A 17,616-nucleotide genomic window follows, 5' to 3' on the forward strand; every position below is an offset into this window, starting at 1 on the left:
ACATTGTTGACCTCAGTGACCCCTTGTCTCATGCCGCTGTTTGCGTTCCGGCATTGTTTGATTTACAAATTAAGCACTGTATAGCTAATAAGTGTAATGGCAGATTTTGCAGACCGGCCTCAGGGAGGACTTCAGCACAACACTAAGTGCTTGTGGGTTATATTGAACATTTGTTCTTGCTTTTTGTGTTTGTTTTTGGGACTTTTGTGAGGGAAATTAAATGACAGTAATATTAGCTAAAGCATTTAAATCAACTCCAAACACTCAAATAATAAGAGAGATTTCTCACATCCTGTGTGTGTGCCCGCTAATGACACTATATGCAAGAGGACGTGCTGATGCTCCTACCTGAGGCTCACCATCTACACCAAAAAGACTGTGACTACTTGGCCGGGGAACAAGGACCTTAAACATTATCTGTAGAACCATCCTGCACACCACGGACTTGTGCTAACGGGCCGCCCAATGGAGGATGGGTTCCCTTTTGAGTCTTGGTCCTCCCAAGGTTTCTTCCTAATCCCCACCACCATAGGGAGTTTTTCCTTGCCACTGTCGCCTTGGCTTGCTCATTAGGGACCCATACGATTGTAAAGCTGCTTTGTGACATGTACTGTGAAAGCTATATAAATAAATTTGACTTTGACTATACAACAAAAATAACTTCTATGTTTAATTTACAGTAGAACTATAATCCACATACTTCTTTGAATGGTGTATTTTTAGGCACACTGAAACAGCATATATAATTTACTATAGCTATAAATTATTATACATCTAAGCATTCCTGCTTTTAACCTAGTAATGGTGATTATGTGTATAATTTTATGCAATGTATGATTTTTTAAAAATAGTTTGTCACTTGTACTACATCCCTGTCCCACTAGTGGGCAGTATTTGACAGTGAGCTGTGTTGAGACCAGAGTGAGACCGTATGTACTCTCAGAGGGCCTAAAAATATTCTTAAAACATAAATATATATAATATAATTTATCCAAATTTATTTTATCTACTTACAGTTTGGCAATCGACATCTAAACAATGACAAAAATATAAGGAAATACATTATTCAACCGTGTCTATTCAATCTGTGTTGGAAGGTGAGGGGTTAAGTGGAAGCCTGTGAGCCTGTGTCTCCCCCTATCAGGACTGTCATGCCCGCTGTTCGTTTACAGACAGCAAAATTGACCAATCATGTCTTCCCTCTTAGTGGGCGGGCTTAACTGTATGATAATTTCCACCCGCTGTTGCAACGCTAGCTGTCGTTAGCGTACCACCGCTAGCTAGTTTCAATTCATTCCTTTGATGTATATATATAATATATATGGTCTCTGGTATGAACCCTTTGGGTACAAGCCAGGCGGCATCAGGTTATTGTAGCAGTCTGGCTGATTTGGTGTTTTGGTTAGAAAAACTGGAAATTGTGATATCACGTGCTACTCAACTTTGGAATGTTTGGTTTAGAATGTTTGGTTGGGAAGGTGGAATGTTTGGATTCAGTTTTGATGCTGAAAAGCTCAGAACAAGTCGCAAGACATTTTGCTCTGTTAATTACAATACATACAAATCTAACAAATCTTTCTATTTCTTCTATATCTTTCTGTCTTTCTATTCTTTCTATTTTTCAGGTGGAGAATGAGTTTTTTCCCCAGGAGAACCGACCAGCCTAGGCCTAGGCAGGAACAGAACCACTTCATATACACACCAGGTTTTACCACTCATGGTGAGAAAAATACATTTTCATATATACTGTACATAATTTTATACTTCTATGTAAGACAGTATATTAATTCTTATGAGTATGGATTTCCATAGGCTTATTCATAATAATTAAAAGTTAAATATGTATACACATTTATATAGTAGGTTTCTAAGGTTCAGAAAAATAACCTGTATATTTATTCTACAGATGACTGTCAAGCTCTTTATTTCATGTGTACAGGATAATATAATTAATGGAGCATGGGTTATTTCTTTGATTTCTTTGACTCAGCACAATTTTCATAAATCCCACCATGTTAACATTGTCCATGTGGCCATGGAAAAAGCAAATAAAAATAAACATTTTTAAAAAGAAACAGATTTCTAACATGACCTCACAAATTCTTAAGCATTCTCCCCACATTCTAATGACATCACATGGCACCATAGCCCTTGTTATAATCACTTGTTCATTGGGAAACACTTACAAGGCATTTGAGCCTCACTGGGAGGCGTGCTGGGTTTCACTTTACCTGCTGTGGGATTTTCAGGTGTGCCCTACAACCCCCAAGCGACAGTGATCCACACGGATCCCTGTGGACCAGCACCCTTCCCTCACGGAAGTACGGCGGGACCCTCAGATGTCGGCTATGTTAACATGCCTGTAGAAGGACCACTCCTCACTGGTACTGTGTAACACTGAAGATTACATGCGTATTCAACAAACCAAATAACCATGCATGATGAAGTATTTATTACATTTGTTTGTAAGGTCTGACAGAGGTGCAGAACCATCAGCTTTCTGCACATGACCTGACCAGTAAAACATCAGTTTTATCAGAAAATATGACATCACATATTCTTCAACATTGTAATGAATTCACATGGCACTGTAGCCCTTCTTATAAACCTGATGATCTTAACAGTACATGCTCATGCTTCCTCTGTGCCCTGCGTTGGTGTTTTGCATTTAGGCCCTGACATGGAGAGGCAGAGACACCTTGCTCAGCCCCATGTTCAAGGCAAGGTTCTGAGGCAGATGGATCCAGTCTACCTCCAGCCTGCTGGTGGGTTCTTCATCGATAACTGTCTTCTTTCATATAGACATTGATAAGATATTTTTACTAGGCACGCGGACTGTTTTTACAAACATTTGTGAATGGGTCACTCTCAGGAGCTCAGTGAATTCCAGCGTGGAACTGTGACAGTATGCCACCTGTGCAATAAATCCAGTCGTGAAATTTCCTCGCTCCTAAAATTCGACAGTCAGCTGTATTATAAGGAAATGGAAGTGTTTGCGATTAACAGCAACTCAGCCACTTGCTTGAATCATATTTCAGTGGCACTTTCAGATAAAGAAACATATGCAACGTAGTACTAAGGCACTGAGAAATGTTATGGTGAGGTCATTTCTGCGAATGGCCTTATTCGCCCATGCAGGTGAAGTTGGCTCCAGCAGGTGTCCCCCACTGCCTGTGCTCACTTCACGCACGACAGTCACCTCGTCAGGACTGATGAGGCCTTCTCCACCCACCTTCACAAGGTTGCCTCCACTCCCCAAACCTGCTGGCCGAGAGCCTCTCCGTGCCTTCAGGCCTGCCAAAGGTGAGCTCACTCTTTTGCTCTCCTGGAAATGGCATCCAAACCGTTTGTTGCAGCAACAAAAAAAGTAAAAAAAAAATATTTAAAAAGTAAAAACTGCTTTGAAAACCCTATAGGGGAGACCGGGTATGGTTGTAACATGGGGAGAGTTGTAACACCATCAGTTCACTCATCTGCTAGGCGGTTGTGTTTAGTATAAGGTGATAATGCTTCGAATCATTGTTATACCAGCATAGTATAATACTGATAATACATGTATATGGATTACAGATGTCATTTATCACTATTTTAGTACACCCCCAAACAATCTAAACAAAACATTGTCATGCTGCTTTGCTGGCTTCTGATACCTCATCTGGACTGCTGCTAAAGCATATATCTATTAATCTTTGTAATCTATATAACATGGCTTCTTTAAGTATTGGGTATCACCTGGACAGCGTCAAGCAGCAGCAGTCTGTGTGATATAAGGAGTTTGTGCTTTGTACCTACTTCTGTTGGCAAGGGCAATGTGAGCTTACAAGCAAGACTAGACTTGAATGTTTTATTGCAGTCAGTTGATTGTGCCAGCACCCCACTCCCCAGGCCTGCGCTGTTCCGATCCAGAGCTTTCCAGAGCTCTCCCATAGCCACTTTTGCTCCTCACTGCCATCTGCAGATTTGATTATGAATAAAAGTTTTCTTAAATGTTATTCAAATTGCTCCTATTCATTAGCACATTTCGTTTATCCACTTAATGCTACTCTTGATATACATTTGAGCCATGCCAAAATATCGATTATCATAATCTATTATTGTTATTTAAAATGCAGTATGATCTGCAGGTCTTAATTTCATATGCTGGTCTGAAGATTGAACGTGTCCTCTACAGTTCTGCCTGTGTTTCATGTCCAGGTTCAGTGGAGCCTCCCCAGCTCCACTCTCCAGGGTGGAGGAGAGAGAGAGTGGGGAGACTTCACCGGAGCGGCAGACATCTTCAACCCTTGCTCCCAGACATCTTCGAAGCAGCTAACCCCAGTGATGCTGGTAGAGGTGACTTATTGATGTTGGCTTTACTTTATATGTCATTGAAATACCTGTACAAAATGTAGAATTTATAATGTTGCATCATTTGTTTTGTGTTAAAATATTGCTAAATACGATATTTGGGAACAAGGAGATCAGTTAGTCAGAAACTTCACTCAGGTGTCAAGTGAACGGAGCTAAACTCATGAGCATGGATGCCCTTTCCCATGCAGGTTTGCCCAAATCCAGCCGCTTGCTGTCTGGGAACCCCCCCGGGTCTTTCCTACTGCCCTCCTACCCTCTGGCCACTCTTCCGGGAGTGCAGCTCACTCCCACTCTGCATCGTAGACGACACAAGCGAGACACGAGCCCTCGGCGCAGAGACCCGGGCCCGTGGAGGGACAGTACTGGTGAGCGCATGGCTACGTTGCTAAGAACGTGCTAGGCACACACAGTGAGGCATGGCCGGTTATTTGGGTGCCCGGTTAAGTTAAGTTCGTCTTGCACTAAGCTTGTCTTGCACTTATTCCCACGTCAGTGGTAAAGTGATGAGCAGACCTAATTTTGTGGTGTCATACATACTACATGAATTTTATTTTAACCAAAAAATGTGCATATACTTGGATCATTTATAGTCACCACTTGTCAAATGTACAAAATACTCATACTGATGCTCTTCATCTGACCTGGTTTCACTCAGTAATGGAACAGTGTCTAGCAGAGGCGACATGTGCTAGCCATTAGCAGAGCTAGGCGGTACTGTAGTTTGGCGCTTCAGTATCTACCAGTATCAGAATTAAAATAATTTTGAATTGTGCCGAAATAATTAAATTGAATCAAATTGTATTTAAATGTAAGACTTCATGATGCAATAAACTAAAAGAATCACAACTAAGCTAAACTAAAACTGGGTCACACATTTACTGAAGCTCTGATAAATGTCTTCCTGCTTCTGGGCTCACGGATGCCCTGCTTTCAGTTCTTCAGTACTAATTCATTGTGCTGCCATTACATGAATTGTAGCAAGATGCATATGAGATGTTGCCGTTCTCGGTCCATCTTGCTTGAATCATATTTCAGTGGCACTTTCAGATAAAGAAACATATGCAACGTAGTACTAAGGCACTGAGAAATGTTATGGTGAGGTAATTTCTGCTAATGGCCTTATTCGCCCATGCAGGTGAAGTTGGCTCCAGCAGGTGTCCCCCACTGCCTGTGCTCACTTCACGCACGACAGTCACCTCGTCAGGACTGATGAGGCCTTCTCCGCCCACCTTCACAAAGTTGCCTCCACTCCCCAAACCTTCTGGCCGAGAGCCTCTCCGTGCCTTCAGGCCTGCCAAAGGTGAGCTCACTCTTTTGCTCTCCTGGAAATTGCATCCAAAATCATTTGCTGCACCAACAACAACAAAAAAAGTAAAAAAAGTATTAAAAGAGTAAAAACTGCTTTGAAAGCCCTATACTACAAACAAAAAGCCCCTGCTGATCCTCTTGTACATTGCTATGCCTGCACCCATGGACATGTTTTTCTGCACCATGAAGAAACCACTATGAAACCAGAAGTTATATTTGGGATTTTTGATGGAGTACGTGTTAATATGTACTGTGCTTTTCAGGATCTCAAGTGCAAAGCACCAGGGCAGTCCCTGCTGACGACATGTGTGAAGGAGTAGTTGGCAGAGGTTGGAATTGCTTTGCTGTTAACACTGCATTACACAACAATGTTTTATATCTAGTTCTCCATGTTGAATAATGTTTTGCAGTCAGTTTTCAAGCTGATTTGAACCAAAGTTGAGCTGGTAGCCCTAAAAGTCCTAGTCAGTTTGTTTGGGTTCTGGTATTCCTCTCTAGATGAACTCAAACCAGGAACTCCCAGGGAGGATCCCCATGAGCATCAGATTTTACAGCCCTTCTACAAACCAGACCTCGCTCTCGCTCAGAGCTTCAGACTGCGTAGCTCTGATGACTGGTAAGTCACACCTGCAAAATTCTGAAGCATTTGGTTAGGGCAGGTTAAACAGCAAGTCATTTATGGTGTTCTGCATATATGGTAAGTATGCATGTATTTAGTGAAGTTTTTTCCTCTTTGTCCCTTTTCTTGTAGCATTTTTTACTTTCAGTAGCCGATGGTTACAGTGTGTGTCTATGTTCAATATCTTTATACAGGGAGAAGAAAATTGAAGGGTTGATGTTCATCCGTAGATTGGCTCAGTATCACGCTGATGTGCTTGGCAGCAGGCTTCATGATGTCTGTATTGTTCTTATTCAAGAGGTAAGCCACTATATTTGCTGACTGTGTATCTGTCTTCTGAATTCTAAAATTGGCAGCCATCAGCATGTACACATTACAGGTGATGTTGATGACAAACTCAAGTCAGAGTTAGCATAGTACTTTGAAATTCCTTTTTTTTAAAAACATTTCTCATTTAATTGAAATTCAGATGGCATATCTAACTGTAATTAGTGATTAATGTATTTAGGCCTACATAACACATTGCAGTGGTGGATTATACTTATTAAGATGGCGGTGGCAGTGTTGGATGTGGCTGAAACGAGCTGGAACGTCGTCTTTCCTGCAGGTGCTGCACCTGCGTTCTGCAGTGTCCCGCATGGCGGTGGTGTCCTTGAGGGAGTTGTACTCCAGCCTGCAGAAAGGGATGGACCAGGAAGTGGAGGCTACAGCTAAGGTCCTCCTCCACAAAGCAGCGGAGTCCAATGGCTTCATCAGGCAGGACGTGGACACAGCTCTGGACAGCATGGTGCAGAACTGCACCCCCATTCGGAGCATGAACGCCCTTCTTGCTGGAGGACTCTGGTCAGTTAGCATGCAGTGAGCTTTAAACTGTGGCTTTCAGATAGCAACAACAGTCACAAGAAGCTAACACAACACTGATTATGGCTGCTGTTTTTACTTCTCCATTGTTCTTTCAAAATATTGCCACGACCTATATCAATATTTTTAGTTATTTATCCTCTTAAATATTTTTTTTATTGAGTTCCATCTACGCTCTGCTGATCCAAACTGCCCTTCACACCACTTAAAGAATAGGCTAGTTAGCTAGCTCACAGAGGACATACAAACATTTTCTGTTTAAAAAATACATATATACACTAACTGTTGCAAACTAAGCCATTGAATAGAATATGATCATTTGATTGTGCACGTAGATCATACATAAGGGTATTAAGTTTCTTTATAGAAGCAAAAAGTTGTACTGTATACATTGATTGGATGGATTAATAGTTATTACCTTCTTTTTTTGAATGCCCTAATTTTTTTCCTTCTGTTTTCCTCAAAAGTCATCTGAATGCTGCAGTAAGAAAGTGTACTGCTCGGCACTTGGCTACTTTGGTAGAGAAGATTGGTGCAGAGCGAATTATTCCTGCAGTCTCCAAGTTGGCACAGGACTCTTCCCAAGAAACCAGGTTAGTATTGTGATCAGAACGAGAATTCTACAAAGCTTATTCAATTTCCCAGATAGTAATAGATGCTGTGAGTCATGGATCCCTCACTCTCGGTTCTCTCCTGTTTTGGGGTCTGTTCCTCGTCTCAGGCGCTTGGGCCGGCGTATGCTGCTGTTCCTGTCCTCCCACCACGACTTTGATAAGATGGTGGAAAAGTACATCCCTGCCAAAGACCTGGCAACCATCAGGGACACTGTCCTCACTCTGAAATCCAAGGTGGCGATTCATGTTTGGATACATGATGAGGATTTTTTATCCCTTTCAGCAACTATGCCCCATGTTTACTCACTAAACAAAGCTTATTCACAAAACTTCTAGGTGAAACAGACTGCAATAAAAAAACATCTAAACTGTCATGGTAGACATATATTGTAAACAAATAATAAAGTACAGGGCAGTGCGTGACACCACACATTGTATTTACAGTAGGGCATGCACAGTGGTTGAGCATGGTTCAAAATGAACCGGTTTGAAACCTTTGGGATAGAATCAAAGTATGAAGCAACATGTGGACTTCAATATCATCACTCCATGTTTTGTGGTGATTCGTACGTGTGTATTCCCAGAAGAGGACAAAGGTGTCTAGGATTCCAAGATATAAGATGTGTCTCCCTCGTCTGGAGCAGCAAGAAGCTCCAGCCGCACAGACGGATCGGCAGAACACGCAGCGAATGAAGCGCAGCCTTAGGCACACGGTGAGGGACGTGAGCCCAGACGACGCGGCACCTCTGAAAGGTAACGGCTGACCTCGGCAAACGCTCCCCTCCTGTTTCCTGAGAACTTTACCTTACCGCTTACCTATGAACCTCCTTCTCATCAGACCTGCAGCTGAACAGTAATGTTCCAGCCCAGACTAAGACCGATGTCCTCATGGATGATTTGCCCACGAGCTCCAGCAATGCACGCACCCCCAGAAGTCCCGTCAAAAGTTTGATTCCCCCGCTTCATCCCAGCCCCCCCACGGCTGTCCCTACTAAACACTTACTGCCACGACGCAGACGAGCTCCCAGTCTGATCAGAGCACGCCCGTCCCTTTCAAACAGTTCTGGTGAGTGTTGCCTGCTCTTCAGCTTCTACATGTGTGATCACTGCGCTTGCACGTAAATTGCTTTGCTGTTTACACTGCACAACAATTACACAACAATGTTTTAAATCTAGTTCTCCATGTTGAATAATGTTTTGCAGTTACAAGGATGTAACTTTTTTTGTTTCATGTAGTGAGCTTCACTTCACGTTACACTGCGGGACGTCTTCTGGGCACAGGAGGATTCGGCTCAGTGTATGCAGGAGTCCGCAAGGCTGATGGAAAACAGGTGAGCATCAGCACACAATACAAGAATGATTGTGGGACCTAATTTCTATTTTAGATTGTGATTAGAACTTTGAGCTATGAGTTTTCCCTAGAGATCCTTTGTTATTCACATGGCAATCAAGTGGTCAAGTCTAATGTACCTTGACCTTTTTCCACTTTTTGAACACAAAGATCCTGATTATACAATGTGATAAGCTTGGTAATCTGTGGATGAGTATTTATCAGACTCCAGATTTATGAGTTACCCGAGAAGCTGTGGCTACCATCTGAAAGCCCTTAGATATGTTAAATATACTGTCTGTTTTGTGTAAATAACTTCACTTCCTGTGTTTTTTATGTGACCAGATCGCCATTAAATTTGTGCCAAAGTATCACGCAGAAAGGTTCATCACTGTTGTAAGTCCAATACCTTTACTTATGTAATATTGCAACAATGTTTGGAACTTTTTAGATGGGTAAAACTGTAAAGGGACTATAAACGCAAAGCTGTTAATTTTCCATTCAGTGACTCCTCACAACACGAATGGAAAACAGTTCACATTTTAGATTCAGGTTTCATCTAATGATTGGTACCAATCCAGATCCCTTTCATGTTAACCTGCTAACCATAATTCCACTATAAAACTTCAAACCCATACTAACCAAGTCTTCCTTAATTTTAGCCCGGCAATACTCACCGTCTCCCCTTAGAGGTGGCTTTAATGGAGATGGTGTGCAAGCCACCTCGTTGTGAGCATATTGTGGAGCTCCTAGAATGGTTTGAGTGCCACAAGTGCTTCATCTTGATTCTGGAGCGACCCGTCCCCTGCATAGACCTGTTTGACTTCTTGAACTTGCACCAACGCCAACTGCCTGAGCCACTGGCACGACGGATCATGCGTCAGGTGGTTCAGGCTGTCCTTCACTGCCATGACCGTGGAGTTCTGCATAGAGACATCAAGGGAAAGAACCTTCTGGTGAACCTGGACACCCTTGACGTCAAGTTGATCGACTTTGGCTGTGGCGATCTGCTTAAGACCGGACCCTACAGGCACTTTAGAGGTTATTCACCATAGGAATGAAATGTGCACCTCAAGTTAAAAAATGGGATCAAATTAGAGACTATTATAATCTTTTTATTTTGTTACTGATGATTCTCTCTCGTTGTCTCAGGCACCATGGTATACAGCCCACCTGAATGGCAGGTTGACAGGACGTATGAGGGCCGTCAAGCCACCATCTGGAGTCTGGGTGTGCTCCTCTACAGTATTATCTGTGGACATCTGCCCTTTGAGAAGGTGGAGGACATTGTTGAGGCACACCTGTGCTTCAGTGGAAACCCATCCAGAGGTGAAAAGGCAGAAGCATCTTCAAGATAACTAGAAAGTCTAAATTGCAAAATGATCATTTATGTAATTATTTAATCTGGTAATGTAATACACAACCACAGATTGATAAAATGGACTAATGAAGAATGGAGAATTGGCAATACAACATTTTGTAACCGTCTTAAAATGATAAAAAGTTTTGTTCAGTCTTTTTTGTTAGTGATGGAGGTTTCTGTACAGTTCTGTCATTTATAAACTTTGAATAAGCCATTAGAACAGTCAGATCAGAAGTTTCAGATGGTAATTGATTTTCTTTCTCAACTAATCCCGTTGCTACACACACAGACTGCCGCCATCTGATAACATGGTGTCTTCAAAAGGATCCTGCAAAACGTCCTGTGCTCGAGGATGTTCTTGCACATGAGTGGTTTTTAGAAGGACTTCAGAACTAACTCAGGTTAGACAAGGAGTATAAATGGAACGTTTGCATACACGATGAGGATTTTTTATCCCATTCAGCCACTATGCCCCATGTTTACTCACTAAACAAAGCTTATTCACAAAACCTTTAGGTGAAACAGACTGCAAAAAAAAACCATCTAAACTGTGATGGTAGACATATATTGTAAAAAAATATTAAAGTACAGGGCAGTGCGTGGCACCATACAGTGTATTTACAGTAGGGCATGCACAGTGTAGTCCCAGACCCAGTAGTTAAAGGACAGAGCATGGTTCAAAATGAACCGGCTTGAAACCTTTGGGATAGAACCAAAGTATGAAGCAACATGTGGACTTCAATATCATCACTCCATGATGTTGATGTGGCTTTAGGATCTGGGTGAGATGCCTCAGGATACACAGCTCGAGGCAGGCGCTCCATCCCAGCTGTGGAGTCATGCGTACCTCCTCCTCAGTTTGCCAGCAGGTGAATATTTAAAATCAAACAACAACAAAAATCAAAACAACAAAAAAGTGCATCCTGATTGGAACTGCTTTGATGTTTGCAATTTTGATGGTTTTGATGTTGGTTTAATTTGATTGCAGCCTTGTTCATTTTCTGTTTGGACACTATAACCCAATCCTTGTGTTTTCTCTCTTGTGTGTGTTCAGCAAAGACAGCAGCAGAGCACACATCCTTAGCATTGCAGACAAGACGGAGTACGTCAAGCAGCTCAAGGCCCTGCTGGGTTCAAAAGACTTCAGGGAGCGCATCAAGTGCATTGATCAGCTGGTGGTCGACTGCGAAGACAACCCATATATGGTCGTGGGCAACATGTTCCCGGTAACTCATTTGAACTGAATTGATTTTTAATGTTTTCAGCAGCTTTCAGAAGTGATCTGTATAGGGGATCATACGTTGGAGAACATTAAATGCTGGCACATTTTAAATGCTGGCACATCACACTGCTCAGATGTGCCAGCACTGCTCAGAGACAACCTGGCCCAAGTGGTCTAGATCTTAGTCCCAGCTATAGTGGACAATCACCTCAGCTCCAAGAATAACGCCATCTACATGGCAACAATAGGTGCCATTCACGCTCTCATCAATAACCTTGGTGGGTTCTTTTCTCTCTTCACAAAACATCTTGAAGGACACATGCCACTGGGCTTTAGAAAAACAACAACAACAATGATTGTGTTCTGTTTTACCTTTGGGGAAAAGGTTCACACAAATCGGTAAAAGAATGTTCTTGCTCTTTGGCTAGATGTTTGTGGTGCAGATCAAATGGAAATTTCCTTTCATATTAAGGCACAGTCCAATATAAAGAGAAAAAAAAGACTGACAGGAGATCTTGCGTTATCTGACAGCAGATTGTTAAATAATGGAGTTTACAGTGGATGTGCTTAGGCTCTTTTGTTCTGCCTAATATGCACTCAAATAATTATGCATATGTGTTCCAAATGACCATTTGCAAACAGAGCTTTGTGCTCCTATCAGATACTGTTCATATATATTTAGTTAAAGTGTAACATTTTATGTGAATAATTAGTTGTTTTGATAAAGCAGGACACGTTTCTAAAAAGAATTACCATACTGTAAATATTGCTGAACTTGACCAACACTGTCCTTTATCTATCTTTTTTCAGATAACACTACTTCTTCAACCGTTTTGCACAAAGGCTCAATTTCTCAGTGGAAAAGCTAAAGTGGATCTTGTTGATAAAGTTGCAGGTAAGTATACAATATACAGTGTCTAATCTTTTGTGGTTGTGTATACAGAAATATTCTACAAATTCAAATACATTTATCAAAAAACAATTATTTCAGAAAGTCATTCCACTGATATGCTAAGAGATGCCAGAGATTAAAAAAAAGATAAAAGATTTACCAGAAATACTATAATTCCTATATTTATTAATAATATTTATAATATTGATAATAATCATTCCAGAGAGTTACCATAGTTACCAAATACTGTCACTTTAATTGAATTAAATCTTTCTAGGTTAAGAAAATGCTTCTGCAATAACCCAGTACTGTCCAGGGTTGATTTATTTATCTTGTTCTTTTTATAGAGCTGGTTAGGGAACTCTACCCCTGCAAGCCACAACTGGTTGAGCAGAAGGTGCTTCCTCTGCTCTGGTACCTCCTGGGGACCTCCAGCAACAGTGGTACGGTCCACGGGAGGGGTGGAAGCGTAAGGGGGGCCACTGTCCACCTATGCCGAACCGCAAGGGCCTAAACGAGTTTGTGAAGAACCTCTCGATCAACTGAGAGCTGCCAGCCAGACCTCCAGACCAAAATAAACCCCAACATGGTTTCTACTTGAAGATGGAGATGTTTGTGCATTTCTTACTGTGCCTGCACTTTAAATGAAAGAGAGAGGAAGAAAGTCAAATTAGCAGAAAGCTAAATCATTAAACTCAGAAGTCCTTTTAAATAAGGAGCACAGATTTTAGCGAATCACATCAGGTTTAACATGCCTAGGAGCTCTGCTCTTTTTGCACTTTGAAATACTAACACTTATCATGATAACTGTTGTCATGGTGACTATAGATATATATTGTTCTATGATTGTTATTTTCTGTTGACATATCCTGAGATAACTGTGCAGAATGTAATTTATCACATGCACAAGGAACAAGGATCTATAGTCTTTTTGTTGTTTGGTATGTGTAATGTGCCTTTTCAATTAGGAGTCTTAAATGGTTGTTTTAAAAAATTAAAAAGCTATGATTCACAAAATTACTTTTGTACTATAGCCAGAGCTTAATTTGAGCCGGAACAGGATCTGGGAACTCTGGGAATCCAGTAAATTTCAAGCCTACTAATTATAAGTTATGAAAAAATCTGTCTGCGTTGAACCAATTAATTGAACAAATAATTCTATAAAAGACATTTTTTAAACACAAGATCCACATTCAGTCTTCCTAAATCACATAAGAGCTCTCCCTTTTAGCGATGGCTGTCCGTGTCTCTCCTATAAAGCTAGTTATACTTTCACGAGTGACCGTAGCGCGCGACTTCGCACACCTCGCGCGAACGGCGGAGGCGTTTATACTAGCCGCGTCACATGCAGTGTTGTCTGAAACGATATGATGTGGTAGAATAAAGAAACACCCCTCAAAAACAGGAGAAGGAACATCTACCTGATGAATTTTAATGTTGCTTTGTGTTTCAGATTTGAAAAGTGCTGGAATTTAGGCTATAGTACTTGATAATGCACTTAAAATGCACTTCTTCAATTAACTAAGTAAAAAACTGTCATATTGGAGGAACACAAAAAAAACTGCAAAGTATAGTGTTGACAGGACTGACTCTGGGGACTCTGTTTTGCCAATATATTCATTCCTAGAGCAGTGTCTCTTAATCCTATTTGTGGTAATTCACATAGCTCAACACACATAATCCACTTCACTAATGACTTAATAAACCGTTTGTTTGATAAGCAGTTGGAGCTAGATCATGTACATTCAATACTTAGTGTGTTGAATCGTGGAATATTTAAAACTGTGTGGAGCAGTTAGGAACAGGACTGAGAAACACTGCCATAGAGTTTCAAGCTCAGCTCCAGGATACCAACAGCTCAATGTTATTCCAATTTTAGAACAATACAGTTGTATAAAATTAAAAATAATTTAATGCTAAACTGTGCAGTGTTGTGGACACAGGACTGAAATATGAAACCCCTGCTTTAGCCCTACACTTCCTCCTCCCTACTCGTAAACTGTGTGGTGACTCCTTCTTCATGGACCTGTAGCACAGGCTCTCACACTGACCTCCCCTGACAGCCGGTGTTCTGTCGAGTTGTGCTTAGCATCGAGTTGTGCTCGTTTGCGGTTTTGCACATGCGCAGACCCACAGGCTTGTCATTTGTTTCTATTGTCATTTTGACCTATAAACATGTAAATGTTTTACATACTGGCTTTGCAAAGATGACATGAGGCAGGATTTCATGAGGCAAATTCGTGGTGGTGCCTCCACTTTTCTAGAATGTTCAGAATGGTCAGCGCAAAATTTAAGAGATTTCTTTCCATGCTCTCTACTTCACTGTAATCCATGCCTTAAAAACAAACAAAAGATAAGATATATAGCACATTATACTCAGTACTCTATATATAATAGAGATGTACTATGAAATGTACCATTTTACATCCAAATAAAATTATAAAAGTTATCCCATCTCTTCTCTCTCCCTATCCATATATAGCTATGGAGAACAGGTGGGATGAGGTATTCAACTTCCTCTCTCAGGGATCATACCCATCTGGGTATAATAACTCCCAAAAATTACATTTGAGGAGGTATGCTTCCAAATTTACTGAAAAGGGTGAGCATTTATTTGTTTAAATGTAGCCAGTGTCTTGGTAAGGTAGCTCTTGTGGAAGAATTATAAAAGAATGCTAAGGAATATGTTAATCACAATGCCTGTTATGCCCCAGCGATAAGTTGTTTGATTTTGTAACTAAGTTGTTTCGTTACTATGACGATAAAGCAGAGATGTATTCTGGGTAGTAAGAAGTAGCGTTTGTTATGCACCTGTCATGGTCAGTTGTGTGTTCATCCTGCCTGCAGCCATAGCTCAAACTTTCTCTCCCTCCTTGCTAAGGCATTGTCTGTGAGTACAACCTATATATTGCTTGTATGCAGACTAGTTATACCCTGTGTTCGCTAGCATCTTTATGCATAACTAGTTACGTAGTCATGCTATGCTGCTCATCCATATGCTATGTTGACGTGTATGCTGATTGAAACGTCTCGTTGTAATTGTTACAGTTTCACAAGATTCTCACTAAACTTCATGGAAAGAATTATCCGTGTCCTGGAGTTTTTTTGAGAGTGTTTAAACTGATTGGAATCCAGCCCATGACAGTGAAAAGACAGCAATACAGCTACGAGGGACGCGAGGATAGCCATAGCGTGGAGCTAATTAGTATCAGAAATACGCGACTAACCTTCAGCTTCCAGACAGCTTCACGTTAGCCCGCTCCTCTCGATAACGATTAGCGCAACCATCGGGATGTCACAACGCAGCGACAGTAGTAAACAAGCTAGAGATGATCGGTCTGAGTCAGCACGCTCAACGAGCAGCCGCTCATCCACTAAGTCGTCTAGAACAACGGTGAGCATGGCTGTGGCAATGGCACAGGCTAAAGCCGAGGCGGCGCAAGCTAGAGCAGCACATGCAGAAAGGGAAATCCAGCTTAAGGTAGAGCAAGCACGCATACAAGCTAACCTAGAAGCATTGAACGAGGAGAAAGAGAAAGATGCTGCTATAGCAGAAGCGAACACTTTGGCAGCCGGTTTGCAAGATATGGGGTTTGAAGTACGAAGCGAGATTAAAAGTGTGCCCTATCAAGCTGTTAAAGACCAACGCACCGCCGCATTCGTAGCCGACCAAGCCAGCTCGCGTAGGGAGGATGCATTCGCCGCAGCAGAATACGATGCCGTTTCACCCTCTTCTCATTCTGCTTGCTCGGGTATGGCCAACGCTATGCCTTCGGCGACGCGGGTGTTCATGGGGAACCAAGCCGCCGCCTCTGAAGCTGTTACTGCACACCAGGTGCGTCAAGGTTCGCATGCAAGCGGAGCACCTCCCCAACCGTTTCTCTACTCCGCTCCAGCACCGCAGCTTTGTGGAGCTTCTCCACAATGCCATTTCAAAAAAGAGCCTTCGATTCCGTTTGATCCACTATTCCAGAGGACGCAATACGGAGCTAGCCACGACCGTTCTACGACTACAGCAGACTTCATTAGGTATCTAGCCCGCAACCAGCTGGTGACTTCAGGTCTCACCAAATACGATGACCAGCCCGTGAACTACTGGGCCTGGAAGGGGTCATTCCAAAACGCTATCAGTGAGTTAGAGCTGCACGCTGCAGAAGAGCTCGACCTTCTGATAAAGTACCTAGGAAAGGAATCAGCAGAACAGGTAAGGAGGATTAGGACGGTTAACATCGGGAGTCCGCCAATTGGCCTGCGTATGGCATGGGAGCGCCTTGACGAGATGTACGGTTCGCCTGAAGCCGTTGAACAGGCTCTCTTCAGCAAATTAGAAAGCTTTCCGAAGGTCACGACGAAAGATCCCCAGAAGCTTAGGGATTTGGCCGACCTTTTACCGGAGCTACAAGCCGCCAAGCAGGATGGATATTTAGCAGGTTTGCTTTATTTGGACACTTCAAGGGGAATTAGGCCTATTATAGAGAAACTCCCATACAACCTCCAGGAAAAATGGCTGTACTACGGGACGAAATACAAGCGTGAAAACATGGTCAGTTTCCCACCGTTTTCTGCGCTAGTGGATTTCATCTCCATGGAAGCAAAGGCTCGCACAGATCCAAGTTTTAGCTTCTTCGTGCAGGCTTCGACTGAGAAGAAGGGCAACTGGGAGAGGCCTACAAAGACGTCTGTGTACACACAGAAAACGCAAGTTTCAGCGACAGCCAAGTCTGAGCTCAGAGAGCGAATTGATCCAAACAAACTCTGTCCTCTGCATAGGAAGCCGCACCCTCTGAAGAAATGCAGGGGCTTCCGAGAGAAAAGCATTGAGGAACGCAAACAGCTCTTGAGAGATCACTACATCTGCTTTCGCTGTTGCTCATCCACAGAACATCTCGCCAAGAATTGTGAGGCGGAGGTAGAATGCACAGAGTGTGGGAGCACCACTCATGCTTCAGCACTGCACCCTAAGCCCTTCACTCAGAAGCCTAAGTCTTCTACCCCCTATACAGCGGACGGCGGGGAGCAAGATGAAGCAGAGAGTCAAGAAGTCAAGTCTTCGTGCA

At 42.3% G+C, this 17,616-nt stretch overlaps 1 protein-coding gene across 3 annotated transcripts; it reads left to right on the forward strand.

Moving 5' to 3' along the window:
* Positions 1-1,281: 1,281 nt before the first annotated feature.
* Positions 1,282-15,213, forward strand: LOC143501933 (uncharacterized). Of its 3 annotated transcripts, XM_076995091.1 has the most exons (25): positions 1,282-1,720; positions 2,250-2,384; positions 2,673-2,765; positions 3,139-3,303; positions 4,195-4,332; positions 4,539-4,715; positions 5,486-5,650; positions 5,922-5,987; positions 6,157-6,274; positions 6,472-6,577; positions 6,885-7,120; positions 7,606-7,731; positions 7,860-7,986; positions 8,337-8,505; positions 8,591-8,818; positions 8,989-9,083; positions 9,428-9,478; positions 9,745-10,123; positions 10,235-10,411; positions 10,735-10,846; positions 11,221-11,314; positions 11,500-11,671; positions 12,478-12,562; positions 12,907-13,002; positions 15,042-15,213. In XM_076995091.1, exons 1-20 carry the CDS (start codon positions 1,633-1,635, stop codon positions 10,839-10,841), a joined length of 2,946 nt encoding a protein of 981 aa, XP_076851206.1. In that variant the 5' UTR covers positions 1,282-1,632; the 3' UTR covers positions 10,842-10,846; positions 11,221-11,314; positions 11,500-11,671; positions 12,478-12,562; positions 12,907-13,002; positions 15,042-15,213. The 3 variants fall into 3 exon arrangements, with proteins under 3 accessions (XP_076851206.1, XP_076851205.1, XP_076851207.1); XM_076995090.1 differs by lacking the exon at positions 15,042-15,213 and having other exon boundaries at positions 12,907-14,153; XM_076995092.1 differs by lacking the exons at positions 1,282-1,720; positions 2,250-2,384; positions 15,042-15,213 and adding an exon at positions 2,520-2,569 and having other exon boundaries at positions 12,907-14,155.
* Positions 15,214-17,616: the final 2,403 nt, after the last annotated feature.

Source organism: Brachyhypopomus gauderio, unplaced genomic scaffold (genome assembly GCF_052324685.1).
Source record: "Brachyhypopomus gauderio isolate BG-103 unplaced genomic scaffold, BGAUD_0.2 sc179, whole genome shotgun sequence".
In the NCBI taxonomy this organism is placed as follows: Eukaryota; Metazoa; Chordata; class Actinopteri; order Gymnotiformes; family Hypopomidae; genus Brachyhypopomus; species Brachyhypopomus gauderio.